A 22,900-nucleotide genomic window follows, 5' to 3' on the forward strand; every position below is an offset into this window, starting at 1 on the left:
CCTATCCGCTCACACGGAGGGGAAGGGATTTATGACCTATACTGCAGCCAGCCACCAGGGGGCAATCGAGATGTTTTGGCTTTACTTTTGGGGAGCTCTCATGTCATCCATCCATTTACATGTATACAGTCTACGGTTTGATTTGATCAGATGTCATTGACAGTGGTCTGGCAACATGAGCAACCAACCCATCAACTGCTAAATTTTGATAACAAACAATGCTAAGCTCTGACTGGTGCACAGAAATCTGAGACATAACCTTTTTACTAACAGACCCCGTCCACTTCAAGCCAGTGAGAAAAGAAATACAGAAATCTTTCATGTAAATAACCTTAACTGTTTGAACATTAGTAGAAAATTTTTTGTTCATGTAGGACATCATATCTCAAACACAGAAGCTGATTGAGAAAATAAGTCATCAGTGCCTTTAGGTAAACTACTACTGTGTACTGTATCACAATAACTACAAACACATGGTACAAGTTAGCCTGTGATACCTGTGTGTAGAAGTCCTTAACCAGCGATGAGGAGCACTCGCTTGTGCTTGCTTTGATGCTGGGCTGGTAGTCGGGCTGGACGACGCGCACGGCCTTTAGCACCATGTCTCGCTCATCTTCCCGGAACAAACACCGGCTGAACAGGTCGTCGATAGACATGCCGTCCTCCTTCATCTGGTTCAGGCACCTGCACACACAGCAACATACAGTTGGTGCACCAGGTTTGTATTGGCCCTTAAGCAGCCATGTTACATCTGCAGGGACCTGATGCTCAACAGAACAAGATTATTTTAGCCATGTTCTGAAATTTGTGGCCAGAATATTAAAGGGCATGTTTAGTATTTTTCTACCTGGACCCTATTTTCACATGTTTTTGTGTCTAAGTAACTAAAAGAAATACAATTTTTGAAACTGGTCCAGTGTTGAGTGAGAGGGCTGCTCCCGGCATGGTCGCACCGTCAACTTACGTTCAATCAAAGTGCTTGTTTTTGCCACTGATATGCTTAGATAATTTTTGTTTAGCCAGAAACAGCCAAGAAATTGCTATCGCCAGACCCACCAAACTCTCTTGACATAATCAGTAATTTTATTATCATAAAACACACTTCATTCAAAGTTGACAGTTAATTTAAATTAATCCTGGTGGGTTTGACAATAGCAATTTTGAGGCAGTTTGTGGTTTGACAAAAAGCATCTTACTCTTTAACAAAAAGATCTATCTCTGTGTGGATCCTTAGAATACTATTTTGAGCCTGTCAGTGACAAAAACAAGCACTTTTAGTAGACATACATTGGGGGTGCATATACCTCTAATGGTTACACTGTAGCCTGTTTCGTGGCTGCCGGCTGCAGCGGCCTCACTCACTACTGGACCAATTTCATGTGCTGTTGTTCCCATTAGTCACATGGACATAAAAACATATGAAAATAGGGTCCAGACTGAAAAATACCAAAGTTACCCTTTCATGCACTTGCTGTGCTACTTGATACCCAAAGACGTACACTAAAGGTGCAGAATTCCTTGACTTTACCTCCCATTCCAATTACAGTAGATTCACATAAAGATGCACTATATAACCGAAAGACATGCATTCAGTATTAGTTAGAATATACAGACAAAATTTCAACAGAATGTGCTGTCTAAATATAACATTATGGACTCTAAACAACAAAGCTCTGTACCTTGCTTCGTGATTCCTTGGAAAATATATTTTTTCCCTCTGAAAAGTAAAGTCAGAATGTATGAATGAAAAATACCTCTGACTGTTTGGCTTTTTTTTTTTTTCTCGGTCTTTTTTGTGTGTTTTGTAAAAACCCTGCCTGCATTTTCCATGATTAACACGTATCTGTGTGCTAAGACTTTCATGTATGTGTAAACCCAGATGGCTTGTTACATAATAACCTATTAGAGTTTCCTCTGCTGGGAAAATGAACAACGTTTCCATAATGTGGATGATTAATTGGGTTCAGTTAATGTTCATTTTTCCACACAATAGCATATAAATACTGTTTAGCGGCCAAACTGGTTGTCCCAGACGTTTGACCTTCTCACCATCACATGTGCACAGTGTGCAATAATAATTGTGGCTAATACAACTGGTATATAATAACTATTAAAATGTAATTCCTCCATATCTGTGCAAGGGTATCAGTCCACTAAATGTCATTATTTATTTTTTCATATCATGCCAACAAAAGACTAACTATACAGGCAAATTAAGAAAACATAACCTCCATACAACTCTAAAGGTACAGTAAGGTAAGGTAAAGTTCAAGTCCCCATGGGGCAATTTGAGATACAGACAGTAGTCATGAGTACAACTAAACAGACAGTCTCCAGTATCACACACTGTCAGGGGTAAATCATGGACATTAATGGTTAAGATAACCGATAGCAGACGGGACATAGGACGATTTCTAACGCTTTGTGGTGCATTTAGGGAGGCAGAAACTCTGTTGCATAAAGTTATTACAGTACTTTTCCTTTCCATCAGGTTAGCTCAGTGTTCAGAAAGTTAGCTAGAGAACAAGCCCGCCAGAGCGCATGAGAAATAGATTTACATTTACGTGGGAGATTATGGTTATTATAGTGGAACAAACTTTTGAGTCTAATAACAAGTTCAGAGATCACAACCTTCTGACCTGCCTGTTGATGTGGGAATGGGAGTACGATAATCATATAACTTGCTGGGCTACTGATTAATTCAGCTTTTTAAAAACTCCCATGTCTATGGGATCATTGTATATGTCTCGCCCGCCCTGATCTACAGTTGCGGAATATCAATCCAAGTATTTGCATTGACGGGCCTTTCTGTCAGACTATGATTTTGATCCAGAGGCAGATGGGCACTGACGACATCAGTGAAATGTTTATTTAAATAGAATCTCCTAGAGAGAGCACGGTCTCCATGACTGGACTGCAGATAATACTAATGTGCAACCAGTCCCTGGAATACAAATGAGAGGTGCAATAACATGATTATATTATAACTCAATTTGATATATGTTACCTAAGAGGCCTGGTGAATTAATATTTTCAGCCTAGTGGATCTTTATTTGTCCATGATTGGTGAGATTCGGGGGCTACAGTGATACATATCTGTAAATTATTTATGAGTTTTTGTATGTAATGTTATTAAGCTGTACACTGATGTATTCTGCTGGTCATTAAATTGGGCCAATGCAATATTCTCCTGGTATTGTAAGCTATTTGTATGACCTACAGTGTGCACTTTTTCTTATATGTGTAATTACAGGTGTCACATGTCTTCAGGGGTAAAACCTTGCTAGTGCCAGGCACACTTTGGGGTAAAAAGCCGCTGCCCAACGATTGAGTAGCCTCAAGGCCATGTTTGGTTGCACTGCTCTCTAGAGGTTAACACAGAAACTACATGACTAAGCCAAGAGAGAGGAGCAAGCAAAACCCATTTGTCATCAACCACAGAGGATGAGCGCTCTGCTTCACCCTGCACACCTTTTCCTCAAGACAATTATAGGTAACAGCACGCTAATTACCATCTGGAGGAAACCTTGGCTCAGCAACTTCCCCTGACTTAATCTAATCAGAAGTGAGCAGGGGTCTGCACATGAATGAATGAAGACAGAGAAGAAAGCATTGCATTACAATATTCTGTTGTGTTTGAAGTCATGAAGTGTATGTTTTATTTCTAAAGCAAGCCAATGAGGTCAATTTTTTTTTAGTATTTTCCGTCATGCCTCGGAGTCTCTTGTGATGCAATGTGCAATTTTGGTCTGAGTAAATGAGAGAGCCTTGAACAAAGAGAGGATTAGTCTGGGTGCTGGCACTGTGGTCCAGAGGAACAAAGAGCAGAGAGGTTGAAAGATAGAGCATAATCAGCCTGGTGACTGCTCTGCTGCACCCTAGGGAGCAAAGAGCTCTGGAGGACACAGCACTTACAAAAGGGAAAACTTAAAGGGATGAGTGTGTGCGTGAGTCCGTGTGGGTTTGTGCGTGTGTGTGTGTGAAAGAGTCAGAGGAGAGGGGAACAGATTGGTACATTGAGGGCAAGGATGCTGCAGGGGAGACTTCAGAGGCGAGAGTGATATTAGGAGAGTACAGCGGTCCGACCGTAATAAAGGGGAGACAACACAGAAAGAAAAGAACAGGCACTACAAACACACTGAGTGACAGAGCAAATGATGACAGTGAGGACTGCAGGAGAGGCTGCCTGGCCTGAGACTGAGCAGGAGTGCACCACTGCAGAACCACAATGTCATACAAGCATCAGCTTACAGTGATCGATGGACCAACCAGATACCTACGCACAACCCTAACGCCCTGCCACCTGTCCCGCTATTGGACCATGCTGCATAGGGTGATGTCCCCCGACTCCAGGGGAGAAAGTATGTGTGTCCCTGTGTGTAGTTTGTGCAAAAGCACTTGACGTGACTGAGGCTGATGAAGCTCTCAAACAACTAATCAAGCCTGCAGTGACACACGGGAGTGATGAAACTTCATCATTTCACTACATAATCATGTCCGAGAAGTGGGTTATTTTGCATCAGACCATGAGAAGACTAAAGGCTGTGGGCTGAACCTGCACTCTCTTTCCAAATGAAGGGGTGTTACGTCAAGAAGACCAAAATTTGTGGTGCATTCAGGCAACACGTGAACTCAAAAAACAAAACAAAATAAAGTTGTTCTGTACAATAATATGAAGTATCCATAAAATATGTCACATAGTCAGGGGTCGTCAGTCTACTCAATGATAGAAAAGGGGTCTGTTAAGGAAAAAGGTTGGGAAACACTGGTCTAGCTTGCCTACAATGCTGTGTTTGTAATATGCAGTTAGCCCACTAAGACTTGCCTACTCTAGTCTTGCTTGGCTTGAACAGTTACAACCCACAGAAAAATGGATTAATGGGAATTTAGCACTCTTTTTGCTGGAGGACCAGATGACGTTGCAACACACAGCAGACACCGACACATCAGTGGGCTGAAAGGAGATGGTGTGTTGAATAAAATCTCATGGCTAACAAACTGCTTTTGCTGGTGGAAAAATCATCTCAAGATGAAGTTTTATGTGGCAGTACCAAACAGGGGCAGAGGGCTTTTTCCTTTTGACTATTTCTGTGACATTAGCCCCTTTTCTACCAACATTTCCAGGAACTTTTATTACCAGGAATTTGTTTACCTGGGTAAAAGAATTCCAGGCAATCTGTGAGGTTTGCGTTTCCACCACACCTCAAAGTTTCGGATAATTTATTCAAATTAGTGTGATGACGCAGATGATTCGAAATGTGCCCTGTATTTGGCTCCACTAGCTTGGCTGGTTATGTGCTGGTAAAGAGTTGGGGCTGTTTGTCTCAGCCAGCAGCTAAGTTTATAAGTATTTTAAGATAAGTGTCAAACTAAGTTAGTTTACATACAGACAGCTGTCAATTGAACTTATTAGTAACTAGCCCATACCCATTGGTAGCTTTGTCACCTTCTACCTATGCCAATCCTCAATGCCTACATGTATGTGCAGCTTCACATAGATTGATCACGTCAGTGAGTAGAAAAACGTGGGACAGACAGAATGACTGACTGACAGAATGACACACTGACAGTTTCCGTGATTATGTACAGTACAGCATACCATACCATGACTTAGTCATACCAAAAATTAGAGAAAAAACAAAACAAAACATTCGTCCACAGGGGGAGCCACAGCAATCGGTCGCATTTTAGCCATTTTTAAGCATTTTTCTGTTGTTTAATTGTTAAATTTCTCCAGTCACCTTGAGGCATCCTGTTCTACATATCTACCAAGTTTAGTAAAAAATCGATATGGTGGTTTGGCCTAGATAGGAAATTAGCTCTCTAGTGCCCCCATTTTGTTTGATGGGGTCAATAATGGAGGGGTCCCCTCAGATTATGTGTGGTCATATGCCTACAAGGTTGCGTGGTGATCGGTGAAACCCTTGAGATGTTATACACCTTTATGTGATGAGCCACGCCCTCCGCAATATTCATTGCCTTATAGAAGCTCAGTTTTAGTAAGTTTTCCAACTTTTGCCAAGAGGGAACTTTAGATATTGGTTCCTAGATTATGTTCACCGAGTTAAATGCAGATCGGTCAAACTTCCTAGGAAGAGATCGATTTTAAAAGTTTTTCAAAAAATTTCAAAATGGCGGAAAATCTATATAACCGGAAGTTATGGGTCCTGAGGTAAATTTGTTCCTCACGAGAAGAGACATCTCTGTGCAAAGTTTCATGTCTCTACGAAATACGGGGCATGAGATATGCCCGTTCAAAGTTTGCAATTTCAATCAGTTGCTATAGCGCCCCCCTTTGGCCAACTGAAGTAATATTGCTTCATTCGTATCCTCCCATGACCCTCTACCACTGTGCCAAATTTCACATGGATTGACCAAGTCAGTGAGGAGAAAAACATGGAACAGACACACAGACAGAGTTTTCATCATTTATAGTTAAGACAATTAGCGTGCTGTCCTTGTGTAAGACATAACCTTATTAGTGTCGGTGGATGAGAGACTGTGGATGGAGCATACTGAATATCGCTGTCTACAAGTTTACATGTTCATGCTGCTGAACACATGTATTGATAAAGTATTGGCTTCTTACCCGCTAAGGTTTAATGTCACTTACAGTAATGAGTCTAGCTGTGGTCAACTCGAGTCATTTTCGAGTTATCTTCACTTTGTTTCCACCGCGTCCGCTCAGCTGTTCACTCGTTACCGTGTCGCGTAGGTGTGTAGATGTGTGTGTAGAGTAGATCAGCGCCGGCACAAAAGAACTGATACCGTTAGCGCTGATCAATACTATGGTCTTTAATAATTTATCTCTGGGGCTAATTTAGTACCGGGATTTGGTGCCCATCCTTAATCAAAACACAAATTAAGTGAAGCCTGTAGAGATGAAAAAAAAGTTTTCAGCGGCTGTCCGTACCAGGAAGTGCGGAACGCTGCAAGTGTGTGCTCCACCGATCAGTGTTCTTCGGCAAACAGCCATGCCCCTCAAGAATTCCGGGTAATCTGAAAAGTCCTACCCCCCTACTAGGTACTTTTTCCAGAGTAAATTTAGGGGTGAGGGAAATAATAATAAATAATAATAAACGCGCAGAGGTTTTTCAAAATTCCGGATAATTAATAAAAGTTCCTGTGGTGGAAAAGGGGCTATTATTCCCACCACTCGCTGTCGCCATCTCTCTAAGCTCAGCTGCCTGTTCCACCAGTAGAGACTGACCTCTGGTGGCATGTGCTCTGCACTACATTGCCTCAATACAGCATTTCTGTATCAGTTTAATACGAAGAGAAGGATCTTTTTTTTCTGGTATTGAAAATCATTCCTTAAGGATTTCTAAATATCGCTGTATACCCTGTTACCTTGACACCACCTAGGCCTTGCGGGAACTAACAGGAGTAAACAGTCAAGTTTAATGTACAAGTTCTCATAACTTTCTCCCACAATGCACTGAGATGACAGTAAATATACGGACCAAACCAACAATGGATTTTTGAGCACAATGCAGATATCAATGTTTGAGAGTTAAAAGCTTTTAATGCAAGAGGGCCCTGTCAACATGTTTTGATATATTCTTGAAATTGAGACTATGGAGAAGGAGACTGCTGAACTGGGACGTGTCTAAGGTTGCCCAGTTCACACAGGGCATGAAAGTGCATTGTGCAACAGGGTCTATATATCAACATACATTAGGATAAATGAAACAGATACTGATTGTACCCTGTACCTTTTTCCTGCTATCATAACTCCTGACTAATGTCAGGCCTCTAAGACAAAAAAAAGAAAAGTCAATATGAGCCCTGCCACTGTCTGGGCAGCAGGCCAGCCGATTGTATCGGCTGCCATCAAACAGGCGCACACAGTGTGGCACATGCAGCGTTCTGCTGAAGCTGTAAGCTGTGCACACTGAGTGTACACTGTATGTGCTGTATGTCATGTAATACATCTAAGTATGAGGCTGAAACAGTCAGTAACATAACAAAGTCATTAATAATACTTAACAGTGAGTTGTCAGGATGACCTAGTTACCACTGAGACACAACTGGGCTACCGGCTGTCAAGTTTGTCCTTGATGAAATAAAAAGTTGCAAAAACTTGCTGAGGTTGTCTGAGCAAAAATTAATTAAATACACCACAGTGCATGACAGCAGAGTTCTGCTGTCACGTTACAATTTAATTAGTCAAAGCCAACCTCATTAACACTGTCAGCATTCTGCCACAACCAAAACAACTCTAAGTGGCTTTGTGAAGCTACAATAATTATTACTCAAACCTCCACTATCGACAAAAATTTTAAGGGAAAAAAAAGAAAAAAAAGAAAGTGTGATGCTGGGTTGCCATGGAAACAATATCAGCAATGAGGGAAAGGAACAGCAAATGAAGTGCAAAGTGTGAGGAACACTTGATTCTGCTTAATACAGGAGAGACACTAAACACTGGTGCTGCTTGGCACTCAGAATAAAAGAACACGTCTTAATTTACAACTGAAACACAGGACAGTGAGACCAGTCAGGATGAAACAGAAATAATAAAAAGGAAGCTTTGACAGTCACAGCAGAGCTAAACTGATTTAGCACTTTAATTGAATTGTTATAGAATATAACCAAAGTGATAAAACCACCATCTGACCAACACCACAATCCTGCTACCCTCAGCTTCAAATCAACAACAAACCAACAATGCAAATCATGAAACAGAGACTTTTGAGTTATTTCACAGTGCGACTTCTGATTTTAGGGAAAAAATGTTCACAATTTGTGACAATCACAGCTACAATCATAAAGAAATACTATATGCCAGAATTAAAAGAACCATGAGCACAGCATGACCCCTGCTGGTAAGTCTCTGTATTACCACTGCTTGCTTCTAAAATGTTGCAGCTCATTTTATCTGCTAGCTTAATGTGAGATATCAATCAAGTACAAGATCATTTCAGTTGTTGCCAGATCTCGCAAAAGGGTGTGCTGAAACAGAGAAAGGTCTCAAACAAAGTTAATTTTCTCCTAATTTGTCTGTCTCAAAGCTGCCATTTCAGTGTCGGATTGTTTGGGAGATATGTGGCTTGTAAAAAACTGGTTTCTTTATTTACTGCACTGCATTGACTATAAAGCGAAAGAATCAGTGATAGTCTGTGCTCACGTTAATTTTTCCCATTGGGATGAACAGACTCAGGACAAATGCTGGTCTCCTAAAGGGGCAACCCACATGATGCAGATACAGGAAATGAGTCTAAGGTGAGCTGTCTCGTCTGTCAGTGGACTCCGGTAATACCCGTCTTGTTAAAAAAAAGTGTTAACTTGTAAGTTGTTCTTGTCACAAACACAGCTGTTGATGAGTCTTGTTAGTGTGTGTGTGTTATATGTACATACCTTGTGATGATCTTCGGGGAGCAGTTAGGATTGCGGCCCATACTCTCCAGAGCAGCACAGTATGATCCCAGATTTGGCTTCAGGCCAGCTTCCTCTAACAGAATAAACATGCGTCCAATCTGGTTTAAAGTGCCCTACAAACAGAGCGAGAGATACACGGGGAGGCCATTAAATTTTGCTCACATGTGCAATGTTTATACCAATGCTTACCCCAGAAATGTTTATTGAAACATGTGACAGTTAAATTCAACAAAATGTTTGATCAAAGATGAGACTTAAAGGTTCAGTGTGTAAGATTTAGGGGGAATTAGTGGCATCTAGTGGTGAGGATTGCAGATTACAACCGGATGAAACTTTTCCCGGTTAGAATTCCTTCAGTTTTCATTGTTCAGGAGGTTTTTACCAGGAGCAAAATTATCCCGAGGTCTCTCCCTATTCAAAACCAACAGACCCAGTGATTTAAACGAATAAAAACACTGAATAAGGCAGTTCACATCAGAAAGTCAGTGTTTTTCCGACGCTCTCATCACAGAGGGGCAGCTAACTACAGTGGCCGAAGCGAAAGCGAGAACCTATTCAGAGTCAGTGTTGGGTTTTTAGAAACATGGCGATTTCCACAGACAAGGACTTACTCCCTATGTAGATATAAATGGCTCATTTTAAGTTAACAAAAACACGATTACATTCTGTTTCTGCTGATATATGCCCTTATTTCTTGCACACTGGACCTTAACATTGCAATAATGTGCAATAGAGAGCCTACCAGAGACCCATAGCATGTGCAGGTATTTTTAATACCTTATTATCTCATTCACAAGTAAGTTACCTTTCTGAGGACATTTGCCATCCGTCATAAACAGGAACAATGCAATTAATATAGAATTTAATATCTGGCTTGTCCTCTTTTTAAAGTTTCTTAAACCTCAGCCTCATATATCTTTGGTAGTATTTTAATTGGTTGACCACACAAACACATAAAAACTTGCAGAAAAGTGCTGTAGCTGAACAAATGCTAGTTTTAATCTGTTTTAAAAATGAGTCGACACTTGATTTTTTTTCATGGGACACACAAATACACAGCCTACCACACACACGCTCAGTTTTAAAACACAGCGTCTTAATTGCTGAACTCACCTTTTTGGCCCACACCCTCATCATGATGTTGTAGATGCCGGTGTTCAGAATTTTACGTCGACTCATGACTCTGTGCTGGCTGAGAAGGAAACTGTGTGCCCTGTCAATGTCCCCAACAAACGCACACGTCTCCAGGTAAGAGCGGATGCTCGGCTGGATGTCACCACATGCAGTTTTCTCAATATCCTCGTGTAGGCGCTCTGGTTTACTTGAAGATGTCCACTGATTTACTTGTTGACTAAGCCTCCTCTGAAGCTCCTCCACCTCAGCCAGCTCTTGGGCCCTGGTCTGGGCGTCAGCAACAGTCTGCATTTGGCCCTCCTTTCTTGAATTCTGAGAGCCCTTGTGTTTTCCTTTAGACAGTTTATGTGCAATGGCTGCTGTCCCAGCTGCAGAAGCAGCAGAGGTGGAGGGAACTGTTGAAGAAGCTGCAGCACTAATCTCATCAGACAATATCATCCAAGATGTCTTGTTCTTAATTGAGGGCACAGTCTCTTTAGCTGTGGTAGGTATAATTTTGCGTGACGTACCAGGGAGCAACGAGCTGCCTTTGCTCCCTTTAGATTTGGTTGGAGGTTTCTCCTTTACATTCTTCAGTAGTTTCTGACGGAGGTGCTGCTGTTTTTTTAGCTTATTTTTCTGCTCCTGAGTTATTTTTTCCATCCAGCGGCTGGGTTGAGATTTCAAAACTCCTTTAACACCAATATGTCCTGATTTAAGAATGTCAGTTGTCTCCTTAGGGGTGCTTTTGGGACCCTTACCAGATAAACTCCCACTTCCAGAAGAGGGGACTTTAACAATTTGCACCTTTGCATGCTGGACATCTAAAATGTTGTCAGACTGGAGTTGCTGGATCCTGGCCTCAAGAACTGAGAGACAGAGAGAGAGAGAGAGGAACAGAAAGGGCATGACCAGCCTATTTCAGAGTAACAGACTGGAAAGTAGACAGAACTACGGGCTATCATCCCTGATTAGGCCAAGCAGGTACTCTAACATCTGACAGGCAGGACAAAACTGTAAACACGTGCAGTTTGAGCTGGCAGCATACAGAGTAGAAAACCAATGAACTCCAATGTATCAGTATTTTATATGAAATTTAAATTATTTATAACATGTTACTTAGTGATATTGGGGGTTAGAGATGCAGCAGCTTGACAACCAGCTGTCTAAGATAACATACCGTCTAATAACTGAAACTGTTCCTGTACACGTTTCTTTGCTTCTTCTCTCTTTGGGATTACAAATGAAACATTTCTTCTTTGAAGCTGCAAGGGTGTCTCTGAAACAACAAGAACATATATAGTCATATACCATCAGAGATAATACAAAAATACAAATTAATTAAGGGTACAGCAGTATACCAGTTTAAAGTTATTCCATGGTAATAAAAAACTTGGCGATTATCATACCTTGTACATTAGCTTATCTACGACATTGATAAAAAAAAAAAGCAACAGAGAATCTCTAAATCTTCATTTTAGCTATTTTCAAAAGTGAGACTTTTTACATACTTGCAAGTTTCAATTTTAGTAATAAAGCATTTGTTCAACCATAAATAAATCCTTTAAACTGACAATAAAATTGTGTTGTCATCGTACCATGAAACTGATATTTCCTGTGACAACTATCTTACTGAGAAAATCTCATATTGTTGTAAACCTGATAACAATAAACCACCACTTCCTAACCAATCACACAGTATTCAACAACTTTTGTTCAATTATGCAGTCTTTGTTTTTATCTTTTGATTATTAGGGGTGGGGGAAAAAAGTCGATACAGCATAGTAGCACAATATTTTTGTGTGGCAATATCGTATTGTCACACAGTGCCAAGTATCATGTTTTTTAGTATATGAATTATTACAATTACAAATAAAAATGTAGGTAGCTCCCCAGAATAATATCATCAATTACTTTTTCAGTCCACTAGATAGCTCTTGCTGCAAAAGAAAAAAAAAAAAGGCTGATGAACAGACTGAAAACTTCATTTTATTAGATAAAACAGATGTTGACAAAGTTTTCCTGTGGGGACATAACTGACGGTTGAAAAAAGGTAATAAATTGCAATATATTTTATTGTAATACTCAGCATAATGCAACATATTTAAAATCACAATATTGTGTCGTGAATTAAGTATTGTGATAACATGGTATCGTGGATCCTCTCTGGTGATTCCCACCCCTAATGATTCTTGTCATTTAATAATGGAAGTATCTTCATAAGCCGTTTTTGACTTCAAACCTCCTCTGCACGATGCTTTTATTCTGTCTTTTCTACACACATGTATGTGTGAATAAATAAACTAAACATAGGGCTGGGCAATTTGTCCTGGAAATTGCATCACGATATTTTTAAGCTATATCTCAATTTACGGTTTATACAGTAGCTCGATATTTTCAATTGTCCTCAAAAGCACTTCATTATGTTCATGTTAGGACTGGGGGACAAAATCAAACACAATATTTCTGACCAAAAACCGTTTTGTTTGTGTTAAAACAGATTAAGTCTGGTAAGTTGATAAATTTACATCACTTAACTCTAATGCAGCCTTTAAAACCAGGGGGAAAACACCATTTATGCCTCATCACGACACAACAACATCTAACATCTAAAACGATAGCCTATATAGTCCAATATCTCGAGAACGATAAAATATATTCCTGCTGCCCAGCCCTAACTAGAAATAATGCTTATTTCTTGCAATTAATAAACATTTGCTTATTTTATTATGCTCATTTTGCTACGTTTTCACCAAATTAAGACGAGGAGGATGTGGGAGTTGGACCAGGAGGAGCTGGGGATCGAACCTACAACCATTTGTGTGACCAGCTCCATCACCTGAGCCTCAACCACAACACAACGTGCCAAAATGGGCTACAATGGCGCCACTATGGTGAAGTAATGATAGTTTAGTGAAGTAAGGTTCGTAATGGAGTAGTGATAACATTAGGTCGGTGTAATTAACGGTCCAGCAGGTGTTACCAGACAGTTTCTAGCATTATCAGTGACAGTTATATCACCTGAATGGAGAAATACAACTATAAAGACCCGTCTGAGAAGTTGTCTCACTCACCGCAGAAACCGTTAACAAACTGCTAACAAACAACATAACCTTAGGCTAAACTCAATAACAAATACCCTTACCCAACTGCTCCACGTGCCATGAGCTCGTGTACTGTTACAACAACTATTTGGTGAACCCCATATTAGATAAACATGTTCCTATGTGGATATTTAAGACAAGTGTCCTCGGTGATAGTGGAACAACTTGTCCATCACACTGTGTTGAACAGTTCAGGTTGGGTCATGAAGCTGAGACAGACTCACCTGATATCCGTCTGACTGCTCCGTTCCTCAGAGACACACACAGCTGACAATGTTCCGCCGGAGACACGCGGAAAGCAAACTTCTCAAATAAACCGCGACGGTTGAGACATTTAGTGAAGGCACATACTCTGAGAAGTGACATGTTGACATGTAATAACCGCGTTACTTCTCAGCACTAGGCCGCCATCTTAAATAAGACCAAGCTAGTCGCGAGGGAGCGATTATCGCAGTTTAAGGCCTGGTTAGAAGATCACAGATAAATCGAGCGGCTACATGTGACAAGGCTTCTGGTGTAGTTGATCGTTTCTATGAGAGTTTATTGAGATATAATGTCAGCTTTTGACCTGCTGACAAACACAGTCCACTGGAGTGCTTGTAAAGACATTTAATTGAAGTTAAGGTTATTTTATTGTCCCCCATGAGAGAAAGGGGTCTTGGATTTAAGGAAATTGGTGCACCAAGACCAAACATCACAATAAAACAAACAGAACACATGTGCTTGTGTGATTATGGTATGATTATATCACCAAAAGTAAGTAGACTTACCTGTCCACATAGCCTACTTTGTGTAGGTTACTTCTGGTAGAGGTTTTTTTTTTGGATTTACATGTTAAAATATTGAATTTGAGTTGGAAATTCAGGTGTCCACATATGTAACAGTTACATGGTGCATGTGTCTTGTATGATAATTTAAACATTATAAACTAGAAACTGAATAGTGATGTAATTCAGTGTTACACACAATATTCAACAAATTGAGGCTGTGGTTTTACAAACGTTTCATATGTTGTAGTGGGTAAACAATCAAGACTTACATTTTCAAAAATATTTCTTAAAAAGGTGACTTTTATTGTCTCAAAGAAATGTTAAAAGTGAACTAGATATGATAAGAAGGCAGAAAAAAATCCCTTAAATAAATACAAAAAAATAATGCTGCCACTTCCTCCTGTTGCCACAAACTGTTCTGACTGCTGCCACCACAGACAGCAGGTTCACACAGGATCTATGCATGCATTAAAGGGAGAGATGCCAGAGTGAGGGGGCTGCCCATAGACAGGCACCCCGAGCAGTTGGGGGGTTTGGTGCCTTACTCAAAGGCACCTTGGCAGTGCCCAGGAGGCAGGCTGGCACCTCTCCAGGTACCAGTTGTACCTGTGTGTTTTAACTTAATTTTACATTCCTGTTTACATTCAGTTTATCCATTTGCAAGTACTATCTACCACATATATTTTATCCCTATGTTTTAACTTGCACTGTTTTATGTCTTAAATTCTCATAATTCTTTTTAACTTGTGTCATTCTCTTTCTTTAACATACAGTAAGCTCTTGAGTCAGCCTTACTAGAGGGAGATTTAAAATTGCCATTGCCAATAACTGCTTCTCTGCATGTCATTGTTGTGCATATGAACTTCACTTCTTGTATAAGGATGATCATCATGGTTGACATCCACCATCTTGTCTGCGGCTAGTTTATTTTTGTCTCTCCTGCCTAGTTAGATATATTCAAATGGTCAGCAGTAATTTAGACAAGTTAGTTATCATCCACCTTATGTTGAATTGACTTGCTGTATTTTATTTCTTCTCGATTTTATAGGTAGATCTGCTCTTGTTTACTGCTAAAAATGCATAAAAATCTTTCTTTTTTCCTATCTGTCTCCTCAGTGACTCAAATGAAATGTTGCATGAAATTGGATGGAGGATAATCTACGGCCTGCAGGTGGCAGTCTCATCACAGTCAATCACAGCAGGAACAGAGGTCAAAGAGGAGACTAAGGTGATAGTGAGTGTCCCACAAAGATACAAGTAACACATTTTGTGTTATAATCTGACATTTGTATTCACATTTATGTTATTTTTCCACTCTGTTTAAATATAATGTAATTTAAATGCAATGTTAATGTCACTGGTACAGTTTAAAGGTAAGAAAATAAGTTTAATTTTTATTTTTAATTGTGTACCAGTTAATTGAAGTGGAAAATTGTCCAGCACTCAGATTTACTTCCTACACTAGCTTTTCTTTTGTGGACATAATTATTGAATCCACAGCAGCAAAGTTGTGAATACATTTGCAGAAGACCTTCAACATGAAAAATAAAGTGAAGAGAAAAGTCTCAATGTTTCAAGCTTTGTCAGTACAAAGATTTCCACTTAAAAACAAACAAACACAAAATTCTAGACAGGTGTGTGGGTGTGTGTGTACACTGTCTCAGGACTGTTATACAGTTATGGCTATTAATATCTCGTTAATGGAGAACAAACACTGCATATGAGGTCATATTTATTTCCATGGAAGTAATCTGACGCTGGTAGCTTACACATGCAATGCGCACTCATGCTGACTCGACCAAAGTACTTGTTGCAGCCAATTTAAAATGATTGTCTTCTTCTTCCACTCAACTTTTGAAGTCCCAACATCGCACAGTTTAAATCAAGTGTGACTCAGCTCCAAACTGAAAGTTAAACTGAATGTATCTCATTCACATCCTGTGTACTTTCTGACCCCCACCAGTGTCAGCCTCCCCCGTCATGCATCCATAAAGCATTCTTAAACACTTTAGCGGCCCTTTGTGTCTCGGCAGGCTGGAGGTTAACACAAGCACTACTTGACAGTGAGAGAGGGAGAGTAGGGGGGAGGCAGAGAGGGAAATGAGGTCCAGGCAGTACATCTTTTCTCAGTGGAGGCAGTGGCTGAGAGCACAGCGGTGGGTGTCTGCTGCTGAGCTGTAGGTGAGGATCAGGAGGTGTTTGTTGCCACGGTTCACGAGCAGGGCCCCTTGACAGCCTCGTTTGATGTGGTTGGCCCCTGTCGGCGGCTGGCTCTTTGCGCTGGTGTGACAGTCATTGCCGGGTGAGTGACTGTCAATGCCTCGGCCGACAAAAGAGGAGAAGACAGGCATTCATGGGGCCTGATAATGGCCAGGCCAGGACAAGGCTGCCATTCTCATACACTTTGATCATGTGGATTCTTTTGCACACCTTTGTAGGGGCTCCCTATTTGTTTAACAGATGGAGAGAGGGATGTTTTTGATGGAGATACTTCTCCAAGAGATGCTTGTGTTGGTAAATGCCTCTGGCATGTGTTTGTGTGTGTGTGTGAGTCTCTTGTGTGTGTGTGTGTGTGTGTGTGTGTGTGTGTGTGTGTGTGTGTGTGTGTGTCTGCACCACTTACATGGAATTAGTGACCTGTGGAAAAAAACCTTGTTAAGAAACTCCCCGCGTGAGACTCCACATATGTGACATCTGAGAAGTCATATTTAGAGCTCACTTTGAACACTTTATTTAACTTTTTCTTCTTTCCCAAATCACACTCCTGGGCTCAAGCTGGGACGTGCAGCACATTAGTACTTTTTACTGTCTTTGCTAAACTTCCAGAGCACTGACGCAAACATTAATTATGAAATATTACTCATCACATCACACACTTTATGTCCATTACTGTCCATTACAGAGAGATAGACATCAGTCGGAGCCTTCGGGCTTCTGCACAGGCCTTTACTGGACAGCTGTGACTCACACAGCTCTTACTGCATTTAAAGATGGATTCAATTAGTGAGTCAGTTAAAATGTTTTAAGATGTGTCATGCTACTATTCACAAGTGCATCTTAATAGAATAATTCAAAAGAATCATGTATACTTCAGACATCAGTGATGCTCGGATAACCTCAACATTAATACAAAGCTACTGCACCCAAGAAATGCTGAGTCAGCAAGAATTTTTTTAAAGGTCCCGTACCAAGCTCATTATCAGGTTCATGTTTGTATTTTGGGTTGCTACTAGGACATAGTTACATGCTTTAAAGCTCAAAAACACATTATTTTTCTGGTACTGTCTGCCTGAATATACTTGTCTTCACCCTCTGTCTGGAACGCTCCATTTAGCCCCTGTCTCTTTAAACTCCCCTCCCAAAAAAGCCCAGTCTGCTCTGATTGGCCAGTGTTTCAGGGTCTTTGCAGGGAAATGACTGACGGTGCTGTAGCGCACTTTCTATCTGTATAGACGGAATCACAATGTTTGTTCACAATAAGTTGTGGGTGTGAAACCCCTGTGTCATGTATATGAAAAACAGCGGTGCTGAGCAAACGCTGCCAGAATTGGTTAGGTTTAAGCCACCTAAAAAAAGGGCCACTTAAAGAAATCAATAGCAGTTTAAGTGTACATTATTTTAAGAATATTTTTTGCACTTCACCTTGCCGCCCTTTCAGATGGGGAACTGAAAACATTATCTCAAAGCCGCCAGACTCCACTGACAAAAACAGTACTTTTACTGAAGATGGGAGTTGCTGGTCTAATGTTACAGCTGACTTGATTGGTCAGTGTGTAAGGTAAAGCAGAGAGAATATTCCAAATGTGGCATACACTTAAACGGATGCTTTTTAAGGTCAGTCGTTTTGGGGGATGTACACGTGCCGTGTTTTTTGTGCTATTAAATTCATTGTTTTCAATGATGATGCTCTGCAGGCGCGCTAAAAGCCAGAGCAATGACATTGCAGCGCGCATGCATTCCCTAGCGCCTATTTTTCAGGGCCCGACAACTGCACTCTGAGATAAACAGAATTCAACTTTTGGAACGCAACATGGACAGTTTAATTCCCTTTTCATTCGGAATGAAAGTTCATTCCTATTAAAAGTGATCTTGTAAACACCTAATTCAGAATGAAAATGGCCAATGCGATTGACAATTCATTCCGATGTAAGGGGCTGGAATATTCCGTTTCTAATTCCGAATGAAAGAACTGCTCACACTTGTATACACTCATTCCTCTTTAAGTTCATTCCGGTCTTTCTGCACATGCTCGTTTCCTTGCCCTTCTGGCGCAATGACGTATGTAGCGTGACAAGATGGCAGCCTCTAAAAACAAGAGATGGTCCCAAGCGGACATATAATTTTTAATTTCTACGTTAGAAGACTAGCAGATTAGCAGAACAAGGTTGTTGTCGTAATGCTGCTTCAAGAATATAAGCAAATCAAGCCTGAAAAAGGCACTAAGAACGGCGGCGTCAAGCATCTTGTTATCCGGACCGAGGACTACAGTGTTTTCTTCCGGTAAAAATAAGATAAGATGCACCTTTATTGATCCCACAATTGAGAAATTCCAGTGTTACAGCAGTCAAGGGGAAAGAGTCAGATTAAAGATTTCAAAATTTTAAAACGTAAAACAAACTAGGCATGCAAAAAGAGTACAAAAATACAAAAAACAGCAATAAATAATAATAATAATAATGAGCAGTAAACACATAACATCCGCTTCACCCCCTATCCAATCAGAAACCATCCCTGCCCCAAACCTTGCGCGGACCTGAATAAAGGCGATTAAAAGGCGATTAAAGTGATCTTCCGTGTAAACGCTCGTTCAGAATGAATATTTCCCATGTAAACTGCCTGGAAAAACTTTAATTCTGAATGCTTTCATTCAGATTTATTTAATTCCAAATGAGAAGCCATCATGTGACCGCACCCAATGTCATGTCATGAGGACCAACCAATCACAGGCAACAGATATCTTTCCCTTCCTCCATAAATATCAGTCTGTGATAAACACGGAAAAGTTGATCATTTTGGTGCAGGGCTGCCAGAGCTTTATATCTGTCCCATGGACGATATGCCCACACACTTATAAACAGCGCCTGGAAGAAGATCAGCTCTGCACTCAGGATTTTAGGTAAATAGACTATGATACGGTGCTTGTTAAGGTTGCTTCGTAAGTTCAGATGCAAGCTACCGCCTCGCTCTTGAAAGCTGGCTCAAAAAAGACACAAAAGTAGCGCCCAGTGCCCGAACTCGCATTTTCCAGGCACTTAAAGACATGCATGTGTACGGCCCCTTAGGTAGCTAAATACGTTTTTCTGTGGCCCCGGTTCACAGCACTACATTGCCGCTTTATCAAACATGCTAACAAAGCAACGCAGTACATAAAAAAAGCTCAAATAAGTCGGACCATCATGTTAAACATATCTTTTTAAATGCTACGGTCTAGGCTAAAAAATTACTACAGAAACAAACAAGTTTGCAGATTTCACATATTTCCACATTTGAAATCAGTGATTGGCCATGACTGTTGTGGTTAGCGTGATGTCACGGTGATTCTGTCTATAATACAGTTGTGAAATCACAGCTTCACGCAAGTCATGACGGCTCATTTGAAGGCAGTTTCTGAATACTGTGTGCATTTCTCTGTGGATTAAGCATTTTGATACTTGCACGGTATTTATTTAGCACCTATACACACTTAATATACATTTAAAAAAAAAACATGAAAATTTGACTTTATACAATATGAGATCTCTAAAGTTCTTCTGTCATCACCACTGCCATCCTGTTCTGTCTGTGTCCTTTGTTGAGTTGATACATCAGATTAGCAGTGCACAGATGTTAAATCACCCCGACAAGTCACATTTTTTCATCAAATGCTATCAGACAGTTGGATCTCTGCCTGCTATCAGGAGAACTGGGAGGGCTGGATCTCTCAGAACGTTTTGCAGCATCAGATAGACGACCCACTTATCATAATGCTACTGACAATAGACAATAGCCACAAGCAGGATATGCAAAAGACCACGTCCTCCGTGGGGCTGAGTTGGGGTGGTCTGGTCAGTTCCTTTAACCACGTCCGGATGTTTGTTGGCCAACCACAGCCGACAGCTCAAAGATATCAAGCACACCTGTGTCGGCTCTGACGCAACAACACAGGCGGTGTTGGACGCGCTAAAAGGATAAATTGCCTAATAGCTGAAATTATAAGAACGTACTGCCGTAAATAATGTGATTGAGATAATTTCCTTATGTGAGTGTTGTAACTCATTGGAGTTTAGCATATATAATAAAGAGAAATCAGACTGCTGTCTGGAAACAGTTTCATTTTAAAAACAAATGCCTCTCTACCACTAAGTTACAAACTGGCAGAATGTCAGTACTCTTTAAAGCACAAGGTCATGGGTGAGCTAAAACACAACTACAAGAGCAAGAGGGGGAAAGAGAGGGACAAGGACTTAGCAGGCAGGCAAAACAATTAATAATAGGGAGCTATTACTGAGGGATTGTCAGTGCTAGGAGGGAGGTCGGGTTTCAGACCCTTTTGAAGACTTTGATGGTACAAAACAGGCCTCATTATAGAGATATTATCTCTATTCATACACTTACAGGGCCGCTTGGATTCCTGCTGGGAAAGATTAGGTTCCTCCACTTGAGAACATCCTCCTTGGGTGCCTGGCTCACAGAGTGGTGTTCTCAGCTCAAGGCACACCCACACAGCTCAGCTTAACTCAGTCTGAGAGTCGATCACCGCCATGTTGGTCCAGACTGAAATATCTCTATGACTGTCAAATGGATTGAGATGAAAGTTTGTATAGACACTCATGGTCCCCAGAGGAGGAATCCCAATGACTCTGCTGGTTGTCTGACTCTTCCTCTAACACCACCATGAGGGTGACATTTATGGTTCATGTTCTCCTCAGGATGAATTATGATAACTTGCTGATCCCTTACCAGTCCCTCTACTGGCCACCATCAGGGTTTTTTTAAATTCGTACAGCACTCTTATTATTATTAACCATAGCTGTAGTTTGCAGAGTTGTGTTTGAGTCACATGACTTGGACTTGAACCAGACTTGAGTCACAAATTTGATGACTTTAGACTTGACCAAACGTGGACTTTAACACCAGTGACTTCACTTGGACTTCAGCCTTTTGACTTAAGAACACTTGATACCTTTCTCAAAGCCAGTTTGGGAGCATTCATTTCATTCATTAATTTTCGGGGGGTCAGGGGGGCTGACATTGGGCGAGAGGTGGGGTACACCCTGACTACCCTGTCAGACTATCGCAGGACTGACACACAGAGACACGCTCACAATCACACCTACTGGCAATTTAGAGTCACCAATTAATCTAGCCTGCATGTCTTTGGACTGTAAGAGGAAGCCGGAGTACCCGCAGAAAACCCACGCTAACACAAGGAGAACATGCAAAATACACACAGAAGGGCTCCCCTACCCTGGGGTTTGAACCTCCCACCCTGGGTTTGAAACAGGAACCCTCTTGTTGTGAGGTAACAATGCTGACCACTGCACCACCATGCCGCCCAAATCTTTTTCTGATCTATAAAATCTGAAGTTATGCAGTGGATGACACCCTAACTTGATTGTCAATTCTCAACTGGACACACAATCCTCAGGATGTGTTACGAGGCTGAAATCATGTAAATGACGTTAGTTTTCGACATCAAAGACGCATGCTGTAAAACAGCTAGAGATTGCACTTTATGACTTTAACAAAGAAATTCATTATGCCTGAGTCTGCTCTGGTACTGAGCTCAGAGCCCAAACATTTGTATCCAGGACACCACAAAGCAATCTGCTGCCACATCTGACACTCACATGAGGCCCAAGCTTTGTTGTTGACCTCAGGGGGCATTCTGATTTTTGAGAAATTATACAGTACATAGAGTGATTGTATGATCTTAATTATGGGGAATTTCAGCAAAGGAAGGAAAACTGGAACTTTCTCTGTGTTTCTGTCTCTCTTTGTTTTGTTTGTTTGCATGTGTTTGGCAGAGAACAACACATTCTCACTCCGATATCATCACATAGACGTCACTTTAGCAGAAAATTATAAAAAGAACTTGCAGCTCAGTCGCCAGGAGATGACAGGATTGGACATTTCTTCAAACCACTGATATGTTACATTTGTATGTTTCATATGTATCATGTCAGCGTTTCTAAAGTGATGTAGTTCTGATTACATGCATGTGCGCTTACCTTGTCTTTGGGAAGTGGGAATGGAGGGGTTGGTGGATGCTGTGACGCAGCAGTGAGACAGCTGCCAAACTATAGACCACTGTTCAAGACCAACAAACAAAACGAAAAACAAAAGTTTTTTTTAGCAAGACAGTGCTGCATTTCCAGCAGCGATTGTGCCACCAAAACCAGGTATTATAGGCAAAAACATGATATTTTCCTAACTATAACCAAGTGTTTTTGTGCCTAAACAAAACCACCTTAACCACAGCGTTGTTGAAATGTTACGAAACATAAAGTTTTAACATATCTGCTACATAATAACGCACACATCCATTTAGTTTGC

The 22,900-nt window shown here is 40.8% G+C and overlaps 1 protein-coding gene across 1 annotated transcript in view; it reads right to left on the reverse strand.

Moving 5' to 3' along the window:
• The window catches only part of polrmt (polymerase (RNA) mitochondrial (DNA directed)), a 71,365-nt gene extending 57,358 nt beyond the window's left edge, over positions 1–14,007 (reverse strand). The window contains exons 1-5 of the mRNA XM_050054867.1: positions 13,820–14,007; positions 11,672–11,770; positions 10,492–11,360; positions 9,358–9,491; positions 498–684 (exon numbers count right to left, since the gene is read on the reverse strand). Coding sequence (XP_049910824.1) covers positions 498–684; positions 9,358–9,491; positions 10,492–11,360; positions 11,672–11,770; positions 13,820–13,961 — 1,431 coding nt within the window. The 5' untranslated portion in view covers positions 13,962–14,007. The remainder of the gene's footprint in view (positions 1–497; positions 685–9,357; positions 9,492–10,491; positions 11,361–11,671; positions 11,771–13,819) is intronic.
• Positions 14,008–22,900: the final 8,893 nt, after the last annotated feature.

Source organism: Epinephelus moara, chromosome 10 (assembly GCF_006386435.1).
Source record: "Epinephelus moara isolate mb chromosome 10, YSFRI_EMoa_1.0, whole genome shotgun sequence".
Lineage (NCBI taxonomy): Eukaryota > Metazoa > Chordata > Actinopteri > Perciformes > Serranidae > Epinephelus > Epinephelus moara.